The 22,716-nt window shown below is 42.2% G+C and overlaps 1 protein-coding gene across 2 annotated transcripts in view; it reads right to left on the bottom strand.

The window, feature by feature from the left end:
* Positions 1 to 15,533: 15,533 nt before the first annotated feature.
* Positions 15,534 to 22,716, bottom strand: part of Fbxo15 (F-box protein 15) — a 67,637-nt gene continuing 60,454 nt past the window's right edge. Inside the window, exons 9-10 of one of the 2 annotated variants that reach the window (XM_027935363.2) lie at positions 20,614 to 20,738; positions 15,534 to 15,870 (exon numbers count right to left, since the gene is read on the bottom strand). In XM_027935363.2, the coding sequence (XP_027791164.2) occupies positions 15,601 to 15,870; positions 20,614 to 20,738 (395 nt within the window). In that variant the 3' untranslated portion in view covers positions 15,534 to 15,600. The remainder of the gene's footprint in view (positions 15,871 to 20,613; positions 20,739 to 22,716) is intronic. The other variant, XM_071602470.1, reaches the window with a different exon arrangement.

Raw genomic sequence — 22,716 nt, 5'->3', positions numbered from 1 at the left:
TGAAAAACCATCTAAGAAAGGGGGCAACCTCATCCTGAGGTATCTAATTAATAACCTAATATTTCACAGATCAGCTTTACTTAAAATGTGCCTCTGTGTGTGGTGATGGATGTCAAGTGGCACTTTTCAAAGACCCTGCACACAGACGGAAGCTGTGGCCAGGAGTGGATCCGCCCTGCATTTGCATCTTGCCCGGCAGAAGCCGAAGCTGCGGACTGTCCGATGCTGGGCCTCGAGCACGTTTCACACGCTCTCTTGCTCCCCTGTCCCCTGAATGCCAGCTACTGCCTGGTTCTCACCAGCACTGGCTCTAAGGATCATCCAGAAATTGGAATGAAACCCATTTAGAAAGGTCTCATCCCCCACAGAAAGAGTGGATTAGACTATTTTCACCAGACCCTAATGCTCTGAGAGTGCAGAAGTGGGATGTATCAGGAAGTGATCTCATCTGCTTCCTAAGCTGGAGTCATCTACTATATTTCACTTACAGTCATCTACTATATTTCACCTTCCATTAGTACACCCCAGATTTTATTTTAATTCGTGGTTCCAATTTGTCTTTGTGTGTGTGTGTGTTCCTGGGGATTGACCACAGGGAAGCTGTACCCCGAGTGACACTCCCAGACCTTCTTGTTTTGAGGCAGAGTCTCCCAGGCTGGCCTCAAACTTCACCATGCCCTACTTTATCTCATATTCTTAAAGTATGTATAAAACACAAGTGAAAAGTGTCATAGGTCAGTGCTTAACTTTTTTTTTCACAAAAAAAGATAAGTTCTCCAAGTAATAATCTTTTCTCCCCTACTCCATATTGTCAATAGAGATGGTAAAGTGAAAGGTAATTCTACAAGTGACAGCATGGTCATTTGTCATTTAGAACGTCCCATATTGATAGAGAAGGGCTTATCCCAATGTTCCAATTTTATCCCCCTTATGCAGACTTTCCAGGCCCTGGCTGAGGAACTCCACTAAAGCTACAGCCCCCAGACAAAGCCATTGACTTCTCTGGACACACACGGCTGTAAAATGTTCTCTGGGCAGTTGGGCACAATTTGTAGTGTTCATTTACCTCTAAAAATAACTTGCCTAATCACATAAACAAAACACCACTCTTCTAATGGATTATTAGCAGTTTAATTATTTGCATCAAGTCGGGAAAAGATATGTAATTGCACACACTTCAACAGACTCACTTGGATTCCACATTTGTTGCCTATCTACCATGTGAAGGATGATATCAGCCTATAACTGTAATTTCTCTCCCTTGGCAAACTTTAATGAAGCATGAAGCTTTATCAATTCAGCATGTCCTCTTTGTGGGCTTTATTTAGCATGCCAACTTGGTCAGCAGGATTGTCTTCTAAATGACAACCTAAAGGTCATTCTGGAAGTGGACCACCAAGCTAGCTTATCCAGGACATTACATCCTGCACCCCTCTCTGAGGCTCACATGTTACAGTGCTCCTGACTTTCTAAAATTGGACTTTTCAGCTGCACCCTGCCTTCCCCAGCCACACGTGTGTCTGCAGTCTTTCTTTCAACACTCTCTGGCTGAGTTGCTGAGGAGGAGGAAGAATTCCACTGCAGCCTTCAATACCATCTGCAGCTGCTTGTTATATATATGGGATTTCCGATCACCGGATGGGCATAACTGACTTCTTTCCTGTGAAACAATCTCTCTAAGATTCCAACATAGCCAGTGAAGAGCAGAGTTGTGAGCCCTTCTTTAATTCATGGCTCAAGAACTTTACTCTGGACTCTGAAATGCTGGCCTATCTTCAAGCTAAATGGATGGACGGTGGAAAACAGGGAACTTAGTGTTGAATCAGACACGTTTTCTTGTAGAGTGAGCTGGAGTAAAGGTTGGGAAGTGACAGGTTGTCATCTGAACCTGCTAGGTACTCAGTAAATATCTGCTGAACTGAATTAAATGACTTGAGAAGGAGTCTGAATAAAAGGAGCTGTTTCCTCTCCCCGACCGGCTTCCTCTGAGTTCCTGAGTGTGCTTTCTCCTCCACAGACATCCTGAGGACGTGCGGCAGCTCCACCAGGGACTTCTACTCTCATCACTGAGTGATTTCTCAAGCTGCAGCCTGCATCAGTGAGACAGTTAGAGCAGTGATCTACCGCAGGGTAGATTCCTGGTGGCCTTGATTTACGATTCAGAACTTTTATGGACTTTTCTCCAGAATATTTTTAACCCTGTGAACGTTTCTGCAGGGAAGAGGGTGTGGAAGTGTGCAGGCAAATACATCTTCGTGCGTTGAGAATGCTACTGTTTGTCATCTAAAGCCACCCTCCTGTCACTCCCTGCAAATCCCATGCAGGGCTGGCCTCTGTCCTGTGGCAGAGGTGCTTGTACCACAGGGGACACTTCACTCACCCCTCACTCAGTTGGCTGCAGAGCTTCATCGTGGGTTACGTGTGGCATAGGAGGTGCAGTATCGCCAGCTCGGGAGCAGAGAGCTCTGTTCAGCAAGGAAGGGCCAGATGGGCCACCCTCTTGGTGTTGCACACTGGATATTCACTTCCAGACCCTCCGCCCAGGCAGACCGCATATTCCCAAGTGGGAGGCAGGATAGCTCCTGTCCAGCAGCCAGTGCTGCTCGTCTGACCATAGAGGGATCCGTGACTCGTCAGCCCACCCAGAACACAGACGCTCCCACACAGACAGCTCAGGTTTTCATGGTCCCTGGGTACATGGTGTCTTGAAGGCCTGCAGGGACCAGGACATCCCCGTATGTATACACAGTGTGGCCCACATAATGAGAATTTCATGAATGAGTGAGGGAGGAAGGACTGAAGCGTGCCCACTTCTTAGCCAGGCCTTTGCACCATGGCTCCTCTGCTAGCTGCAGTCCCACGTGGGCATGGACAAGCATCACCGGGGGATTAAGGGCAGACACAAGAAAGAAAAGCCTCCCTGCCCTGACCAAACGCCTACCATTGCCTTGGATTCTAACATCTTGTCATAATCCTTGATGGGGAATGTTAGAGACTTCAAAGGGCGTTTTCTGAGTAAGTCGTGTGAGCAAAGGAGCAGAGTTATGTTTGAGGAAGTACAGAGTAGAAATGGTGGCAGAAACCAAGTGGAGCTCGGGCGGCACTCATTGCTCTGGGCCTCACCTCTGCAGAGGATCCAGGCTGTCGCTGGGCAGTGGTGGGCAGCCTCATGCCCCAGTGACTGCGCTCCTTAAGTCACCTGCTGCTTGCTGCACCCAGTTCCCTCTGTTGAGTGGGTGCCCTCACTCCTCCATCCACCAGTGCAGAGGGACAAGGTCAACCTCTGAGAGGATGTTGACTGCACTGTAGCCCCGGGGCCAGGGGCCACGGGAGCTGTAACAGGGAGCCTAGGACCCTGTTCTCTGAGCCTCCAGCTGGGACTCAGGTTGGGTGAAGAAGGTGCAGCATTCCTGAAGACGAAGGCTTGCTTGCTCTTAACTTGGCTGTGAAACACTTTACTTCTCTCCCTGGCCTTTTCCCCCTAGTTTCCCTTCCCATTCCTAATCTTAGGGGTGGAACGAAATGACACGTCATTCCGTAGACACTAACTAGTCATTCTGCACCAGCCCCAGAATCCCGCAGACTTTGCCCAGAAACAGACTGAAACTGCCACTGCCCCTCCACACAGGGGTTGCAGGACAGGAAGGGGGGTTTCTGGACCCTCAGGCCCTGCAGGTAAAGGGAGGGACTCAGAGCCGGGTTGGGGGTGCTGGCTTTTGGGTGGATGTGGCTTTTGCCTGCACACCTCTGGGACAGGGCTCTCACTCTGGAACTCAGACAACTGTCTCCCCACTGTGACCCCAAAAGAGTCACTTTCACAAATGTCCTCAAATGTTTAAGTGCTCCAGAACCAATGACAGTAGTTTATTTATTTATGCATTTTGGTACCAGAGATTGAACCAAGAGGCACATTACTACTGAACCACATCCCCGGTTCTTTTTATTTTTCATTTTGAGACAGGGTCTCACTAAGGCTTAGGGCCTCCCTCCCAAAGTTGTTGAGGCTGGCCTTGAACTGGCCGTCCTCCTGCCTCAGCCTCCTGAGTTGCTAGGATGATAGGATTATACCAACATGTGCAGCTAGTCATTGATAATTCTCAGTATTTCAAAGCAGAGATTTCTCTCCATTACCCCAGCACTGGCCTGCTGTGCCCCCATGTGAGTGCTGTGTGCTGCTCCAGTGGGGGGCCACCAGGTCAGTTTTTGGCTTCCTTCCAGCCACCATTATTGCCCCAACAAACCACAAGGTAAGCACATCACGTACGGGCAAACTGGGATACACTCAAGGTCACGGGGCTGCAGAATGGCAGCGTCCAGCTTGACCTCAGACAGTTGACACCAGCCTTTCATCTTGAAGCCAGACCTTGGGGCACAAAACCTCCCCACTGGGATCAGAAATGTCCCTCCGGCCCAAGCTGGGAAGACAGAATCTTTGACTCTGGGAAAACACATGTTTGCATTCTGTTTTGAGAGGCCTAGACAGCACAAAGCAAACATACCTAGGTCATTTAAGAAGGGAAAACGTGGTCTAACATATTTTACATGTGAACTCAAACTGGATGCTTTCATGTATTTATTTTCCTTTCAGATTATAGTGGACTAGATGAACACTAATTCCCCAAATTGGGCTGGAGTGTTGGACAGTCTTCTTGGAATTCAGCCATGTGCCATTGCTGCTGTCCACACACATGCAAAGTTCATGGTGTCTGTGAAAACTTACTCACTCAACAGTGCCAGTGGGTAAGGTGTGGGCCGTGTAAGCCTCGCGTGTTGGTTAAAGTGAAGTGCTCAATCAAGGCTGTTGACAGGCTACAAAAGAACACTGAATAGATGCACAACCCTATGTCTGAGTAAAAGACACTGTGATAAGAGTACTGTGATATTCGGGTCTACTTAGGCAAGGGGCTCAGGAAGGTGCCCAGGTCCACACAGCTCTCCCCTGGCCTTCTCGCCAGCCCTGAGCCCCTTCCTGGTCTCCTCCCCCTCTCCCCCATCCCTCTCCTTCTCTGGTTCTCCTCCTATTTCTGTCTCTCTGACTGCCTCTTCCCCATCCTCCCATGCCTCTCACATTCCCTCTCCCACACTCAAGAACTTGGGCTTTGGGATGAAGCCCTTAAGCCCAACCCAGTCTACAAACTACTGTAAAGGAGGCAGGTTTCCCCGTGTGTTCTTCCCTTTTCTTCCCTTCCTTCTTTCTTCCACTTTTCTCTCTACCCAGAGGACCTCAATTTTACAAAACAAAAATCACACCACGTTTTGAGGTCTGTTTGATGCAGCAACCTCATGTCTTTCCAGCTTTGAATGCACCACCCCTAGACCATGGCCTCGTGCTGAATAGATGCACAATAAACACAGGTTGGATTTCACTCTTGGGGTCACTGCTGCTGTAAAGAGGTGAAAGGTTTTCCCACCTGCGGTCCAGAGTGAGTGCCATAAAATATGAGCAGCAGCTCAAGGAGAATTTATGTGTCTAAATCCCAGGGCTGGCGTGGAAGTCAGAAACAAAGGGTGAGCCTTCATCTGTTGCACAAAAATCTTACCATCTTTGTGGAAAACCCAATGTATTTTAAATAATCTAGCACAATTCTAAGTGTTTTATCCACGAAGCCTTATTTAACTTCTGGTTAAGGACCAGTTTCAAGCCCTTACAGAAAATTAAGGGAATAATCCCTCCTCCCACGCCCGCCGCCACACACACACACACACACACACACACACACAGATTGGTGGGAGAGATTCTACACACAGAAGTATTGATCTCTGTTGCTTAGGTTTTAACATAAATCATAGTGATTAAAATGCATGGTTGTACACCCTAATTTAATAATACTCTTGAGGAATAAATGTGAACGGTCACTAAATCCACGAGACTACATTACATTGCCTGCCTCCAAAACAGAGCTTTTCACATAGTTCTAATGCCCCTCCACGAGACAAAGTTCTGCTACCCAGCTACAACACAGCTTTTGAAACGTCTTTAAAGCCGTTGTTGATGCACCATAATAAGCCCCTCAGGAAAGAAGAGCAAACACCTACAACCACGGAGCCAGTGTCAGCAGAGGTCAGTGTGGCCTTTTCCCAGGCGGCTTCAGAACAAGCAAGGGGCACATTAGCGATTCAGTGACAGAAGAGTAGCCAACAGAATCTTACCACAGAAAACAGTGTCCTGTCTGGGAAAATGGGGAATTGGGATTCGTAAATGTGCACAAAACAGATGCCACTTGGTGTCTTCCGCCATGCAGTGGCGATTCTTGCCCTAATGCAGAAAGACCAGCACGAGCAGGAAAAGCACAACAAGCTCCAGGGGCAGCAGAGCACCATGTAGTGGGTTGCGGTGAGTAAGAAGGTTGGGCGGCTTTCTCTGCAGGCTCCGGGGTCCGGTTGCATCAGACTTTAATAGCATACTTAACATAATCATGAACTGAATTTCTGATTTTTAAATATTTCATTACATTATAGCAACATTAATAGAATTATAAACAAAATGGACTCATAATCCCATGTCTTCAACAAATCAAACTGCTCTTATTAAAAAAAAAAAAATAGAAACTTTACTTAACTTAAAGCACACTACAGTTAAGAGGTATTTGACATTTTGAACCAATACAAAATGCATAGAATTTTTAACCCCACCATTTTGACCTGAGAATGGTTTTAGACTGTATGTATCAATAAAAACTTCTCCTCAATTATAGCAACATTAAATACCTTAAGCCAACGTAATTCTTTGACCAGTTTCCTAGCCTACAAAAATAAAGCTTTCAGTTTAAAATCTTCAAGGGGACCAATTTTCATCCAGGTGAATTTCAAAATACAGATTTGATTCATTGATTTTTGGGGTCCCTATCAATTTTACCAATTAACATTTTTGCCAATGGGCATTTCCTTACATGATCATTATTTTTTCAGTCTAGTGTTCTAATGGGAAGTTTGAGCTGCCATCAGTTTCATTTTGGGTTGTTTCCACCAATTCTAAATTTTACTAATAACACATATGACAAACATCCTTGTAGCTGAAATGGTAGAGTCAAAACACTACTTTATTTTTACACACTCTACATAATCTTTTCTTAATCTTCTAGGGATAACTGTAGGTGACTAGAGTCCATGAAAGGCCCGCCTCTTCAGTTGGCGCTCCGAGACCTTCCTCAGCTTCCTCTTTGAAAACTGAGACGGGTCCAAGAGGGGTTGGACTTATTCTATCTCCAGGGGCAGAAATATGACCGATGAGTTATATTTTTTGACAGTTACTTAGAAGCAGATATTGCCTCTAAGTTGGCACAACATGAAGAGGTATATTCCAGCAAGAGTCATCAAAAGAGAGGATATGCTTCCTAAGAAAGTGAAGGTCCTGCGCCTAAAAAAGTAAAAGACTGGTACCTGAATTGAGGGCCTGTCAAAGATGCCAGCACAGGCAATGTCCCCTGTATTGTCTTCTTTTTTCTTTATGGTAAGAACATGTAACATGAGATCTATCCTTTTAACAAACGTTTAAGTGCACAACACAGGATTGCTAACCATAGGGACAATATTGGATATCAGATCTCTCGACTTCATTCATATTGCATAACTAGAACTTTATACCATTGAACAGAAATTCCTCATTTTCCTTTTCCCCAACTCCTGGCAACCACCATTCTACTCATTCTACTGTTTCTATGAGTTTGAGTATTTTAGATTCTACATATAAATGTGTATTTTTCTTTCTGTGTTTGGCTTATTTCACTTAGTGTAACATCCTCCAGGTTCGTCCATGTTGCTGTCTTTATTTTTTTAAGGCCCATTCATATTCCTATGTGTGTTTGTGAGATATGTTTTATTCATTAATCCACTAATGGACAAGTAGGTTAACTCTGTATCTTAAGTATTGTGAACTACACTGCAATGACCACACAAGTGCAGATACTCCTTCAGGATCCCGATTCATTGCTTTTGAATATAGACACAGAAGTGGGATTACCTGATAACCCGTTAGTTCTACTATTACTTTTCCTAGGAACCTCCAATACTGTTTTCCATAAAGACTGCACCATGCTTCGTTCCCACCAGCAGTGGATAACGGGTTCAGTTCCTCCACGTCCTCACCATCAACTGTTGTTTTGTTCATTTCATAACAGCCATCCTAGTAGGTCTGAGGTGTTATCTCATTATAGATTTGATTTGCATTTTCTGATGATTAGTGACACCAAGCAAAATTGCACATACCTCTTAGCCATCTGCATCTCTTCTTTGGAGAAATGTCTATTTAGGTCCTTTGCCCATTTTTTTACTGAGTTATTTTTCCTTTTGCTATGGAGTTGCAAGTTACCCAATTTGTTTTCTAGGAGCTCTCTTGCTTTATTTTTCACATACTGTACCCGGAATGTGTCTCTAGGCATAAAGTAGATGCCCTTTTCTTTCTTTCAAGTGGCTGTACAGGTAACACAGTGTCACCTATTGAAAAATCCATCTTCTTCCACTGCTCTGTGATGCCACCATGTCAATGAGCCTGTTTCTGAGCTCTGTATTCTGCTCCATATGTTTAGTTGATCTTTTCTTGCAATGAAGGGCAATATCTTATTTCCTATTACTGTAGGACAGATGAGGCTGGATACCTGAGGAATTTTCAGGGAGTAGGTTTATTTAAGCTGCAATGGTCCAGAGGGGTTAATGCCTAAAAATCTCTGGACCCTGGGTCTAGAAATTCTTTGAGATTTATACACAGTGTGTGTGTGCGCACTGGGTATATAGCAGTTGGTGATTACGTGGCAGGTACTCTTTATCCCATATCCTTCAGCTAGACAGAGGTTTCACAAGTTTTTACCAAGGAGTCTGTTACAGTATTTGTTTGCAAACCTGGCATTTACAGGAAAGAGGACATTTCAAACCACATTGAGCTCTCTGCAGAAATCCTGTTGACACTCTTTGTAAAAGTCTTTCTGATAAGAAGAGAAGCTTAATCATGGTAGGGGTGCTTGAAGAAGCTTAATTGTGGTGGGGTCTCTGTGGCGTGTGTGGGGGGTACCTGGTGGCTGCATCACCATGGCACTGTGGAAAGTCTTCTGAAGCCCTGTCATCTTGTGCTTCTTCAAAGTAACAGTTATTCTGTTCTTTGTGTGCATAAATGCAAGCTTCATTGACTTAAAGCACAATTCTTTTAATAAATTTACCCATTAGGAAGAATTAGCTTCATTGCATATGTTTATTTTTATGCTCTGCTGAGCACCCACACAATTTCTCATGTGGTTAAGTGTTTATAATGGAGCTTCTGCCCTCCAGTGCCACTGCACACATGGAGGTACAGAGCAACACCAGGGTGGGGGCTTCAGAAGCAGGCAAGTCCTAGCACTGACTATTACCAAATGTGCTCCTTTGATTATTTAACTTCCCTGAACTCAGCTCCTCATTGTAAAATGCATTATCATATCATCTACCCATAGGGTTATAAGGATTTAAGAAATATAGGTAAAGCTATTGTATAGTACCCAGCATAAAAAAAAAAAGATGTCAACTATTAAAAATGAAAGTCACTATTATTATTTCATGATAAAGTTTTGACTTTATCCCCAGCCAACACTAAGTCAATGAGTGATCATCTGTGTTTTCTCTTGAGTCTGTAAGCACTTTTCTGAACTGGACACATACAGATGAATGAATTGTTTTGTGCCCATTTCACCATGACTCAAGCACATAAGTTAACCAGTGACCATTATTTTCCCTTGGGACAATTCCCAGAGTTCCTTTTATAATCATCAAGAGGCCTTGAGGGAGATAACATGGAGGGTTAGCACAGGACAAGTGCTCAGGCTGAGCCAGTAGTATGAAGCCGAGGCCCTGTCCCTCAACCCGTTTTCAGGAATTTGGCAGACACAGCCTCTCCCAGAATGTACTCACCCCCTGCATGTCACTTTCAGGACTGGCCTTGCAGTGCTCTGTGCAGTACCAGTGGCTCTCACCAACTGCAGGCAACAGGACCCATGTATTTGTAGCTGCATCTTCTTCCCATTTTGCCCCAGAACAGCTTTGTCTCCTTGGTTCTTCCCTGGCAGCCGGGTAGCCCCTCTGGCTGGAGGATTCATGAGGTCCAGCACTTGCCTATTCCCAAATGTGTACCATGATGCTCTCTGCAGCAGCTGCTGGGTTCCTTGGGCACCTGTCATCTGCCCTGACCCACTGCGTGGCATGTCCAATCCTGCTGAGCTGTGCTCAGGAGCATGCCTTTTAGCCAGCAGCTTGGGACTTGTGTAGCAGTTATCTGCTCCATGTTTACTATAGCTCATAGGAAATCCAAGTATTATTTATTGAAGTCATAGGAAACCACAAGACTCTCCCAGGCTCAAGGTGGATGACACATTGTTCCACATACAAATGGACACAGGTGACTTAAGCTAACAGTTTTACATTCAGCTTGGAGACACCATTTTTCACATTAAAAATGTTTATAAACCATTTGACATAGATTTTCCTGTGTGAGCATTTCTGAAGCAGTTATCATCATCACACTTTAAAGCAGATGTTGATGAAAAGAAGAGACAACTATCAAGTTACCTATACAAATTATCTCTTCAAAGGCTGGTCAGATCTTTGACCGGATTTTAAACCACAGAAGATTTTGCATCTGAGTACTTGTGAAATAAAAGTATGCCTCTTTTACTCCACACTAGTGGTGGATATGCTTTTGTGTGTAACTCAAACTTGATTTTGTTGCCAACTGCATAATCAAGAGTTTGCACCTGTTACTTTTCTTGAATTGATTCAACTCAATCGAGTCCTGCTTTGTGATTCTCTTTGTATCGAACATGCCCCTGCATAATCATTTCTCTTGCTTTGCAAACAAATGTTTTCTTTCTGACAAAGAAATAGGATTAGCAAATGCATTTACTTCATGTGTCTGACAACTTAATTTCAATACATAATAATACTAAGATGGTACTGTTTTCTGTTGGTGTAACAAAATACCTGAAACTGTATGACTTATGTAAAAAAAAAAAATGGCACAGCATCTGCTCAGTATCTGGTAAGTGCCTCATGCTACATCCTAACAAGGCAGAGTGTGTTGCATGGCAGAGAGTGCTATTACTTTGGATAAATAGGGATGGGGAAGTTTAGAGGGAGATTTTTAAAAAATATTCTACTTTATGTATTCCTATTCTTTAAATTATTACCTTTATATATGAGAACAAAGCAAAAACATTTAAGGGCTTTTGATCTAAAGAATAAAGTCCTAGGCAGCACCCACACCCTTGCTCTGCTGTGGCCTTTCAGCTGACTATAGCAGAGGTCTGGTCAACTTCTACAGACTTTGTCTTAAATATGAGCGGAGAGCAAATTCTAATGGGAAAACCAACAATCCAGGAAAACAGACAGAAAGAGCCTATATAAGTCAGAGAACACAAGGAAGATAGGGATCATTTTATTTTTTTGTATTAACTTTTCATTTTGGAATTATTTCATATAAAAAGTTGTAAAAAAGATTTATAAAAGATATATAAAAAATTTCCTACATACTCTTCAGATTCTCCAAATGTTAACATTCGATACTAAAATGAGGAAATTAGCAGTGTGTGCTAATGTGTGATGGATATCCCTTCTTCAGATTTCACCCATTGTTTTGTTAGTGTCATTTTCTGATCCAAAATCTAATCAGATTTCTTGCTTTCATCTGTCCTAAGCCTTAGCCTCCTCCTAACTCTTTGTCTTTAAAATTTTCAAAGAGGAATATAGAATACAAGTATAAAATGTTCTTGCCCCTGTCTTAGTCTAATGCTTCCCCATGTATGATTTTTGGTAAACATCAGAGAAGTGATGATGTGTCTTTGACATACCAGGAGGCTATGATTTGCTCATTACTGATGCTGTTGACTTTAATGGTTCTGTCTTCTCAGGTTATTCACTGTAAACTTACCATTCTTTCCTTTTTAAGTAGTTAAGTACCAGTGGCATGAGACTTCAACACTACATCAGACTTGGGCACCCATGACTATGGGTTTGCAGTTAAGATGATAATATTTTTTTTGAAAAGGAAATGGACAGCCTAAGAGAGTTCTATCCAGGAATGGACAAACTCTAGCCTGAAGCCAAGTTCAGCTGCTGCCTGGCTTTATGAGGTGGTAGTTGTTTTTGATGATTGTCATTTTAAAATTTTTATGGATACGTTATAATTATACATAATAGTGGGATTTATTGTTACATATATGTACATGCACATAATATAATTTGGTCAGTTTTATTCTCCGGTACCTTTCCTTTCCCTCCTGTTGCTTGTTTTTGTATGAACATGATCCCACACCCTCATTTGTGGATCATCTGTAGCTGACTTCACACTACAGGGGCAGAGCCGAGTAGCTGCAACAGACACCATATATCCCATGAAGCCTAAATTATTGTCTGGCCTTTATAGAAAAGGTTTTCCAACCCTGCTTTGGCAAAATATTGCCCTTGCAAGCTGGGGATGCAGCTCCATGATAGAGCACCTGCCTAGCATGTGTGAAGTCTGGTTTCAATCCCCACCACTGGGGGAGAGCAGGGACTGCGCTTAAAAAACCAGTACAGATATTTTGAGAAACAAACAAAAAGAACAGAAAAAGAGTTCCAAAAAATAAAAACCTGATTATCAAAATGAAAAAGCAAATTCAATAGAAGGATTTAAGAATAATCTGTAGGCAATATTTCAGAAAATTGAAATAAAAGATTAAAACAAAATAAGATGATCAGTCAAGAAAGAACAATAGTCCATCAATAAAAGTTACAGAAAAAGACAACAGAGAAAGTACTGCCAGATTAAGAAATCCAGAACTGCAATACACAAATTCTTCAATAAAATGACCCACAATAAATACAAAAAAATTCCAAAAATATCATCTTGAAATGAAAAAATAAATAAATAAGGAGAAAATTTAAAATGCTTCCAGAGAAAGCGGAGAAAGATTGCATATGACAGGGGCCAGGGGTGGGGGATAACAAATGACATCTCACAGTGCTAGATGCCAAGGAAAAAAGGTCTTCAAAGTTTCAAGAAGGCTATTTTTCTTGTTACAATTTGGTATCCAGCTAAACTATTCACCAGGCTTTTTTTTTTCTCTCTCAGAAATTCATGAATTCAAAATGCATGTCCCACATCAACCTTTCTTAGAAAGCCACAGGACAATGTGTACCACTGAAAAAGGACAAGGAAGAAGACAGGATTCCATAAAGTTGGGATGCCCACAGGAAACCCTAAGATGACAACCGTCCAGCAAGGCTAGAGAGCAAGCAGTTTCAAACAAACAAAGGCAAATGGGGATAAAATATTCTGGGAGAAAAAAGAAATTATAGTTCATACCTTATTTAATATATTTAGATATATTTAGAAATATGGAGGTCAATATGAGAAGCAGTAGCTTTAAGAAGTTGCATATTGTATCAGACACGAGAGGGCATGTGGGGACAGCAGTGTCTTGTAGCCTTACTCAGTCACATAAGGTGTGCACACTTGCTTTGGAGTACCATGGCTTCCTGAAGGCTGTTTCTCCTGCCTTGAGTACCTTCCCCTTGCTTCCCAACAACTTCCCTGAGATGCAGATGTTCCCTGAGATATGAATGGTTTCCAGTCTTCTTCAGGCCTCCTTCAAGCTTGAATAGTTGCTGATATACTAGTTAAAATAGCTTTCACTGATTCAACCAATAACTACTGAGCATCAGTTTTTGGCCTGGCATCCTATTGGATGCTAGAGGTAAAGCAGTGGACAAGAATCATAGTACCTGCTACATGACTAGCAATCTGGCTCTAAAGGCAGACATTAGGCATTAGTGAAATACAGTATTGACAAGGTTTGCAACAATAAGCCCCAGTCTAAAAGCTTTCCAGTTGTCCTATATTTCTTGCACCCCCAACTCCATCCAAGTGTTGTTAAACAGGAATTGAAAAGACAGTTCGTTCTCTGGTTCTACCTTATTTATGGTATTTTCAGGATGTCTAGTCCCTGCACAGTGTAACCAGCAAGTTTAGGGAGTCTCCTCAAATAGTCTTGTGATGGTTTTCAGATTCAGTTCTGTGAATGACATTTGACTCCAAGATAATACCTGCCTCCAAGGTGCCAACCTGCCTCTCACCAACTCTTCATACTCCTGTCTCTGCTCACTGCTAAGCCAAAGCCTCTTCCATCCCCAACTCCCACTCAAGTGGGGCAGATACTCTTAATGCTCTCTTTGGTGATACCATGAAATGATGTTGCTTTTCACTTTCAATGTCTGATAGGAATTTCAGATTCTCTTCTCAAGGGCTTCAGTCTGAGGCCAAGGAGAACAAGAGAGTGGAGGACAATGTCAGCAGCAGAAAGTCTTTCTACTCTCACACTTCTTTGAACATTAACCTAATATCTGTTCCAAGTCTTCAGTTCATTGCTGTCTTCAATCTCTTTATTCTGCATTCACACACACACACACACACACACACACACACACACACACAATCATGTACACACCTCAAAAGAGAAAATTTGTTATAATTCAAATGAAGGAAAAACACAGGAGGATGAGTTTAATCATGTATGCCTGATTACGAGAAACATGGTGAGTTATTAAAAAAATCACCTCTGAGATCAACTTTCACGAAGGAGATAAAAATATGGTCAAAGCATAGTGCAGTCTAAAAAAAAATTTGAAACCAAATGCCCTAAAATAACATATCCTATATACACACTGACTCTCCTGGATTATTTCTACAGGTGAAGTGTTTGATAACTCCTCCATCTCTACCCTACTAAGGGAGAGCTGGGTGGTCTAATTGTATTGCACCAGAAACTGTTCTTTTTTTTTTAATTCTTTTTTAGTTGTATATGGACACTATATCTTTATTTATTTATATGTGGTGCTGAGGATCAAACCCAGTGCCTCACATGTGCAAGGCAGGCACTGTACCACTGAGCTATAGCCCCAGCCCAGAAATTATTCTTTTAATTTGTATTTCTTCTAATGATCTCAGATACATCTTACTTCTTGGATTTGCCACATTTATTTACTTTGTTTTATTAAATAACAAAATGGCTGTTGAGCTGTAAAACATAGCACTGTCTAATTCTAATGAATACCATGAAGTTTATATTTAAATATATATTCTCATTTGGGCTTCTTACCAATTAAGAAAATACAAAGATTAAGCTACCCAGCACACATGTAGATTAGGTAGACTTACTTAATTTTTTTTAAATAAGGGCATAAGAAAAGTAATTTTTTTAAATAAGGGCATAAGAAAAGTAAATATCATTTTCCCTTTTTGTTTTAAGTGAATTTTCATTGGGATATGCTGTTTTGTTTTGTTTTTTAAGACTTTTTAATTGTCAATTGACCTTTGTTTTATTTATTTAAATGCATGCTAAGAATTGAACCCAATGCCTCACACATGCTAGGGAAGCCTCTACCACTGAGCCACTACCCCAGCCCTGGGACATGCTGTTTTTATTTTTAAATTTTAATTCAACTTCTAAATATTAACTTAAAATAACCCACAAATCATATTTTCTAATGTAAAGTAAGAAGCCACCAGATTACTACAATATGCTTTATTTTAACTTCCAATACCAGGAACAAATTTGTTAGTCAAAAATAAACAGCACACCACACTTTGTCACCTACTGTCAATTCTTAATATTCTGTCCCAAACCAATGGTTTATTTTTGCCACACTGAGGTAAAGAACCAGGCTGACAATGAAGTATTCTTCAGTCTCTTCAATCCACATCAGCTCCGCATGCACTCTTCCTTCTGTATCCATGTAGTCCACATAGTATGTCTGTCCCAAGAAATTGGGACCATCTGAGGGGCAGGCAGCAGATCTCATGCAAACTGGAGAACTCAAGCACCAAAAGGGCTTCCTGTGTTCATCCAATAGTGTTATGTCCACTATAGAACAACTCTAAAAATAAACAAGATTTATGGAAATAAAATGGCCTATTAGACGCAATTTTCACGGAGATTGTGACTCTATGTAAAACTGACTGGAAATCCTGCATGTGACATCAAAATTGGAAGACTATCACTGGCATTTTGTGGCCTAAACCATAATTAGTATTTCCTGCCTCATCATTTAACATTCACACTCATTCCAACACAGAAGGGGAGGCCTGGGGAATCTTCTGATATGGTACAGAACTTTAGTGCCAGAGCCTGAGAGATGCAGCACAAACGCTGCCCCTGTCCACACAGTCTCACCATCTAGAGGCAACAGACATCACACAGAGGACACAGATGGTTGTGAAGTGCTTCCAAGAGCATGGGGCCACGCTGCCCTGGAGAGTAGCAGTGATTCCTCCAGTGTCTCGATGACACCTATAGACGGTGGCCTCCTCTCCTGTAACAACCCCTGCTCTTTGAGGCTCTGAACTTCCAGCGCTTCCACGCTTGCTTCACCCGGACTCAGTCATAACCAACCCCATGCTCATCCCTCTCACTGCAAGGTAGGCCCTCTGTTGCCTCTGTGTCTCTCTCTCCGCTCACCTCTTCCCAGGTTTCACTATCCCCTGAGGGATTCCAATACCCACAGGGTCTTGGTACTCTTCAATTCCTGCACCACATGACGTCTATGGTCTGCTCTCCACTTCACCTCAGTCATTCCTTTCCAGGGTTTTACCTTTAAACAAATCATTCCCCTAAGTGTTCTCCTTCAAGATCAACACCGTTTCTGTCTTTTTACCTTTCAACTTATTCACAACCACTCCCATCATGGCTATCCTTCAGATTCACCTAGAATTTTCACACTGCAAATCACAACTAATTCGTGCATCCTGAATTACATTTAGTGGGGGCACAACTAAATGTCAAAATATAATAAAACAGCAAACTTCAACAAGCATCATACATAATAAGCATAAGTATTATCTTATGAATTTTTGTTTTAATGACCCATGAATATGTATATTCACATGTATGTGGATCACAGTGGAAATGTAAAATGACTTGAGAGCACAGTACATGCATCCTCACCCCCTGCCCTCTCAGTCTCTTCTCACCTACTTTAGACCTCCCTGTCCTTCTCTGAACTGATGATGAATACTTCCTTTGCCTCTCTTTCATCATACCTGAGAGCAGGTTTAGCCAAACTCCAGCCCTGGATGAACTCCATTATTTCTCTCTTTCTCTTTGGATCTGAGTGAAAAGCTATTCCAAACCATGCTCAGCGTCACATGTGGATCTTGCTGTGCTGCTTTGGGGGCTCACTCACTCATCCCTCCCTTGTCCCTCAGCACCCTATTCAAGGTGCCTTGGCAGATAACCACTGTGTGGCAAATACCTTCTCCTTCCTCCTACATCCTTCCATCCTTCCCTACCAATTTCCAAAAAGGCACTTCCTTATTATCCCAGCACCAAACTCTCTATGCCCCCACCCCCCACCCCACCCCCACAAAGGGCCATGCCTAAACTCTCTCCCCAACCCTTGGTATGTCTCAGCCTTCAGAACTCAGAGTAGACACTAGTTCCTTGGGGAAGTCTCCCTGACACTCCTATCTCCACAGGCCATAAGCTCAATGGAAGACAGTTTTTTTATGTTGTTTTAATGTGGTGGTTTTGTTGTTTTTTGGACTCATCTCACATGCCTGAGCACCTAGGTCAGTCTAGCCCTTTGTGGCCAATAAATATTTGCTGATGAATTAGCAAATGAATGATAAGTAAGCCCTGTCATAAGGCTGAAAAGAGTTCATTCTGCAAAAAGGAGAAAGAAAAGGGAAGAGCACATGCACGAAGGCTGAAAGAATATGACACAGTGGTTGTACTGAGGACCAGTCTGTATACCAGGCCCAGGAAGGGCAGACTCCAGAGTTGCCAGGCAGGACTCACATTAGCTCCTATTCTCATAACAAGGTCAAAATCGAGTGTCTGGCAGACCCGTCCATGTGGGAATGCCCTGCTCTTTCATGGCACCAACAGCTTGCAGCAGAACCTATGCAGCCAGCTGCAACACTTCTCATCAAAGTAGCCAGAGCACCCTTCTTATGGGGCATGACCACCCACAACATGCAGGACCCAGGATCTTCCCATGGCAGGCTCTACTGACTTCAACTCTTCATGCATAAAGCAGAATGACAGTTTAAGTTAAAACTTATGTCAAACTCTATGTAGATTTATAAGTAACATTAAAATAACATCAAAAAATACCAAAGCATGAAAGACAAGGAAAGGTAGACATACAAGAAAAGCTTACCAAAAGAAAATTCGTCAGAAATCCTGATAGGAACTGAGAGTAAACAGAACAGGGGAGTGCTGTATGGTATATCACACTGATGACTGCAGCAGGGCACCCTTTATAGGGAACTTGGACATCTAAAGTGTCTTTGTAAAATAGTGTGGTAACTGCTCATATAGCAACTGTCATACGTGGATTGGTTACTGACATTCAGCCATTGTAAGCATCTTTGAAATGCATTTTTAGCTGGTGGTGTGGGCCTATAATCCCAGTGACTCAGAAGGCTAAAGTAGGAGGATCTCAAGTTCAAGGCCAGCCTCTGCAACATAGAAAGGCCTTAAGCAAGTTAGTGAGACCCTGTCTCAAAATAAATAATAAAAAAAAAAAAAAATTGGGGATGTGGCTCAGTGGTTGAGCACTCCTGGGTTCAATCCCCAGGAGAAAAAAAAAATTATATCAAATCTGACTTATTTAAAAGGAAAAAACTGATTTGCTTATACTGTTTTTAATGCTGACCCCAACTCAAGATGTTTCTCACTGGCACCTCCACCATCCCAGCAGGTGATAGCAGCCACCACGCTTTCGAACTCACTCCAAGCTCTAGAGAAGAATTTTCATATGGTAACAGTGAAGTCCAGAGGATCAGGACCCTTGCCAGGACATGTCACTTCAAATAAGCAATGTAACAAGGCAACATATCCTCTATCATCTACATTATTTTTGTTTTTTATTTTTTTGTCCTTAGCACCATAATCAGTTGGGTGACACACTTTCTTACCAGTATTTGCTCAGATGGGCATTTTAAGTGTTAGAAGGCTCCTTTCCAGAGGCAGTTTTCAGAAGCATTTTTTTTACTTCTGTTTTTAATAGCTACATATACCTAAAAACACTTTATATCTTATGTTCTTGTTTAAAAATAAAGGCTTTAGCTCCTTGAGAGCAACTTCTCAAATCTATTTTATTAATTCATTATTCCTATGCCTAAGCTGCATGGCAAACACAAGGAACACATCATTCACTTGACTTCCTTCTTTGGGAACAAGGATAGCTTAGTCTTAGTAGTGACCCCATATATAAATGGCAAATGCAGATTGACCATGCCCCCCTCCAGCCTAGAAGAAGGCACAGACTTTTGAGCTGTCGTCCTCCTTTCTTCTCCCAAAGTTCATCCAAGAGAAGGAATTTATAGGGGAACTATCCAGAGCCAGGCAGTCCAGTGGCTACTTCAGGAACTCAGAATCCTGTTTCCAGATCAAGCTGCTGTGCCAGAAGCCTGAGTGCCTTGGAAAATCCACAGCAGCCAGCACCCCTGCCCAGAGCTCACTGAAGGGCCTCAGCCTCTGTGAGAACTGCTGTGAGGAGTACATGAGTACACTTGCTGCTGAAGTGCTATTTAGGGTCTAGTTGGCCTTGCATACAGCTCCATTAGAGATGTTGTTTTAATAATAGAGCTGGAATAAAGCTTTGCTTCTTAGCATAATTACTATATTTCCCTTTGTCCCTTAGTGAGACTAAATGACAGCTTTCATCTTGTTCTAAACTTCCAGAAAACACATAACAAATTATTTTTAAAGATTATGCTGGCCCTTTACAGAAGTCATATTTATATTCAGCCTTTCTTAGTCCACAAGGTAAATTTTGATTCTAATATTTTATCTTAGTACACATTTTTATTTTAGGCCCCCTCTAAGGCTAACAGAGGAAAATAAAAAGTTAGGTTTATGCTCTTAAAGACATGAAACAACATTCTTTTATGTGTGATAAACATAATGTTTACCAAATTTTAAATGTGCGCTTCTAGATAAATAGGATGAGTAAAACATTTCATTGTGCCAAATACCGTCTCCTTCCTCCTACATCCTTCCATCCTTCCCTACCAATTTCCAACACTAAATCAACTCCCATCCAAGTGGTTAATTTTTTATGTAACTATCAAAAAGACACCTGTATCCTGGAATAAGAATTTATAACTGCAGAAAACTTTAAATTCATGTAGGAATGATGATGACATTTTGAGCAAATACTATTTTCCTGGTCCAACTTTCAGCTCTGCTCTCTCTCTCTGCAGAACAGACAGGTTTTCAGAAAGTGGAGAGTGCGGTCAGCTCAACCCAAACACTGCTCTAGTCTAACTACACACACCATGAAGAGCAAAAGGTGCTTGATAAGAACTTGATGGAGGAATCAAGTGATTGTCACTGGCTTAGGGAATGCCCACAGATCTACAAGGACACTAGCTGGACACTAGCAATTCTATCACTGAAGCAAACAATACCCATGTTCCACTCTCCTTGGCCTCTTTGCTTGGGGATAGCTGGCAACACTGCCCAGCTCATGTAAACCAGAATAAAAAGTCCAACACTTTAAAGGAAGCATCATAGATATATATCAACACCCTCGTTTTGTTATGCAGAAACCATGATACGAAGAAAAGGACGCAACTGGTTTTTTGTTGTTGTTGTTTGTTTGTTTTTTTACCTTTATAAAGCCATCAAAAATATTAGTTCTCCAAGCAAGGCCAACTTTTCCAATAAGAGGTAGGTGTTCTCTGTTATTTTTAAAATTTATCACAACCAGCTTCACATATCCATCTTCGATGCATCCTGAAAATAATTTAAGATTGTTAGTTACTATATTAAGGCAGGACAACAAATCAAGAGTCTTCAGGTTGGCAGGTCCATAGGGATACTTATCATGTTAAGTTCTAGATTTACCCAAGGACATTTGAACAGCAAATCCTGGCCCTGAACTGAGACTAGAGCCTTAGAGAAAATTAATGTGTATTCCTAGAAAAGGAGAAAGGGATGTTGAAGGTGAGTCAGGACATGTACCTTGTCTCTAATGAAAAGACTACGTGAAGAGCCTTTGTCTTGATTAAGGCTCTTATCACTTGGTCAATGCAATAGTAATGGAAACAGAAAACCAGAAATATGAAGCTTAAGGAAACAAATACAGAAGAGGCAAAGAAAGACCATAAAATGAGAGGGAACAAGGAGAACACTGCCCTGAGAAAGGAGAGTATAGAGAGCAGATAAACAGGAGGGAAAGGAAGAAGAACAGCATTCAAAATGAACATCTTTGCACATGCTCACAAATGAGTACAAGTCCTTGCACATGCTTACTAAAGTGCAAGGCCAAACCTTGCCTGGGCTCCTAACTAGCTGAAAGCTGGACACTAGCAACTCCATCACTGAAGCAAACAATACCCATGTTCCGCTCTCCTTGGCCTCTTTGCTTGGGGATAGCTGGCAGCATCGCCCAGCTCATGTAAGGATGAGCTTCACAGATCCACTGAACACACCATGAAGAGCAACCATTAAGCACAGTAACACAGTAGCAAGATGATACAACACCTGAATAAGATGAAGCACAATTCAGAAGGCAAAGCACATGGGAAAAACAGAAGAGCAAATGTTCTTCGGCCCTAGGTTTAGTTATTTCATAAGACAAAATACAACTAAAGCCAAGTTGTCTTGGGACCAATGCCCTGTTACACAAATTCTATACTGTCTCCTATAACTGAAGCACAGCCAAAGGTAAAACCAATGTTTTGCAGGGCCCTCCTCTATAATAAACAATGTACCTTAAGTGGAAGATGCCACCAGAGGCAGGCATCCCATGTCCTGGGGAGGGGCACTCTTCACCTAGGTATTCTCTCTGCTGGCTTCTGAGAGTCTCATCTCTGCCCCAACTATGGTGGCAGCCCACACTTCCCTCCCTGTTGTTGGGTAATTAACAAAAACTGTGCAGCTTCTTTCTCCACTGTCTCTAGGTACAGGATCGAATGCCAAACAACACTGTCCCTTCCCAAACAGCTCTACTGTCATTCGCAGGGCTGGACAGAAGCAGGCGAAGTCTGTGAAAAGCAAAGCTTCGGTAATGACATTCTGAATGGACCAGATGTGACTGCTCTGCTGTGCACTACTGCACAGCTATAAGCAAAGCAAGAGAGGCCTCCGACTGGCATGGCAAGGGCAGGCCTGTGTGCTAGCAGTAAGTAGCAGAGCCATACAGAAAACCACCACGAGTCCATTTCCATGTGACTCATCCTCAGCACACCAGAGAAAATGCACTCCCGATTCAACATCCAATAACATCTCAATGGCAACTGTCTGAGCTAATACACATAAAATCCCTGCAGGAGGCAAACCTGCTGTTATTTGTTATTACCAGATATCCTACCATTTCAAAACAATCATGATGCTGCGGTGGCTTCAAAGGTCCATGCTCTTTTTGCCAGTCCTTCACGCCCACTTACATCTATCCTACAGAAAAGGTTCATTTCTGTCTGCATTTCAACAGCCCACACAGGAAATGTGTGGGTCAAAGTGTGTGTACACACAGGTGGCACTTAGAGTACTTGTTGCCTACCACTGAATTCAGCATTTTACATACAGTAGCTTAAAAAAATGCTTTGAAATATTACTTAAAAAATAATGCTAGTAATTATGTTTTATAGTTTTCTGAATTCATAGATGAGAAAACTGATGGACAAAGGTTAACAATGATTTGTTGAAAGTCCTCCCACTAATAAATAGCAGAAGCACAACTGTTTTGCTGTCTAAAAGATTAACACATACA

Source organism: Marmota flaviventris, chromosome 16 (assembly GCF_047511675.1).
Source record: "Marmota flaviventris isolate mMarFla1 chromosome 16, mMarFla1.hap1, whole genome shotgun sequence".
Taxonomy (NCBI): Eukaryota; Metazoa; Chordata; class Mammalia; order Rodentia; family Sciuridae; genus Marmota; species Marmota flaviventris.
The sequence above is the reverse complement of the archived record's forward strand: the minus strand, read 5'-3'. Positions and strand labels throughout refer to the sequence as shown.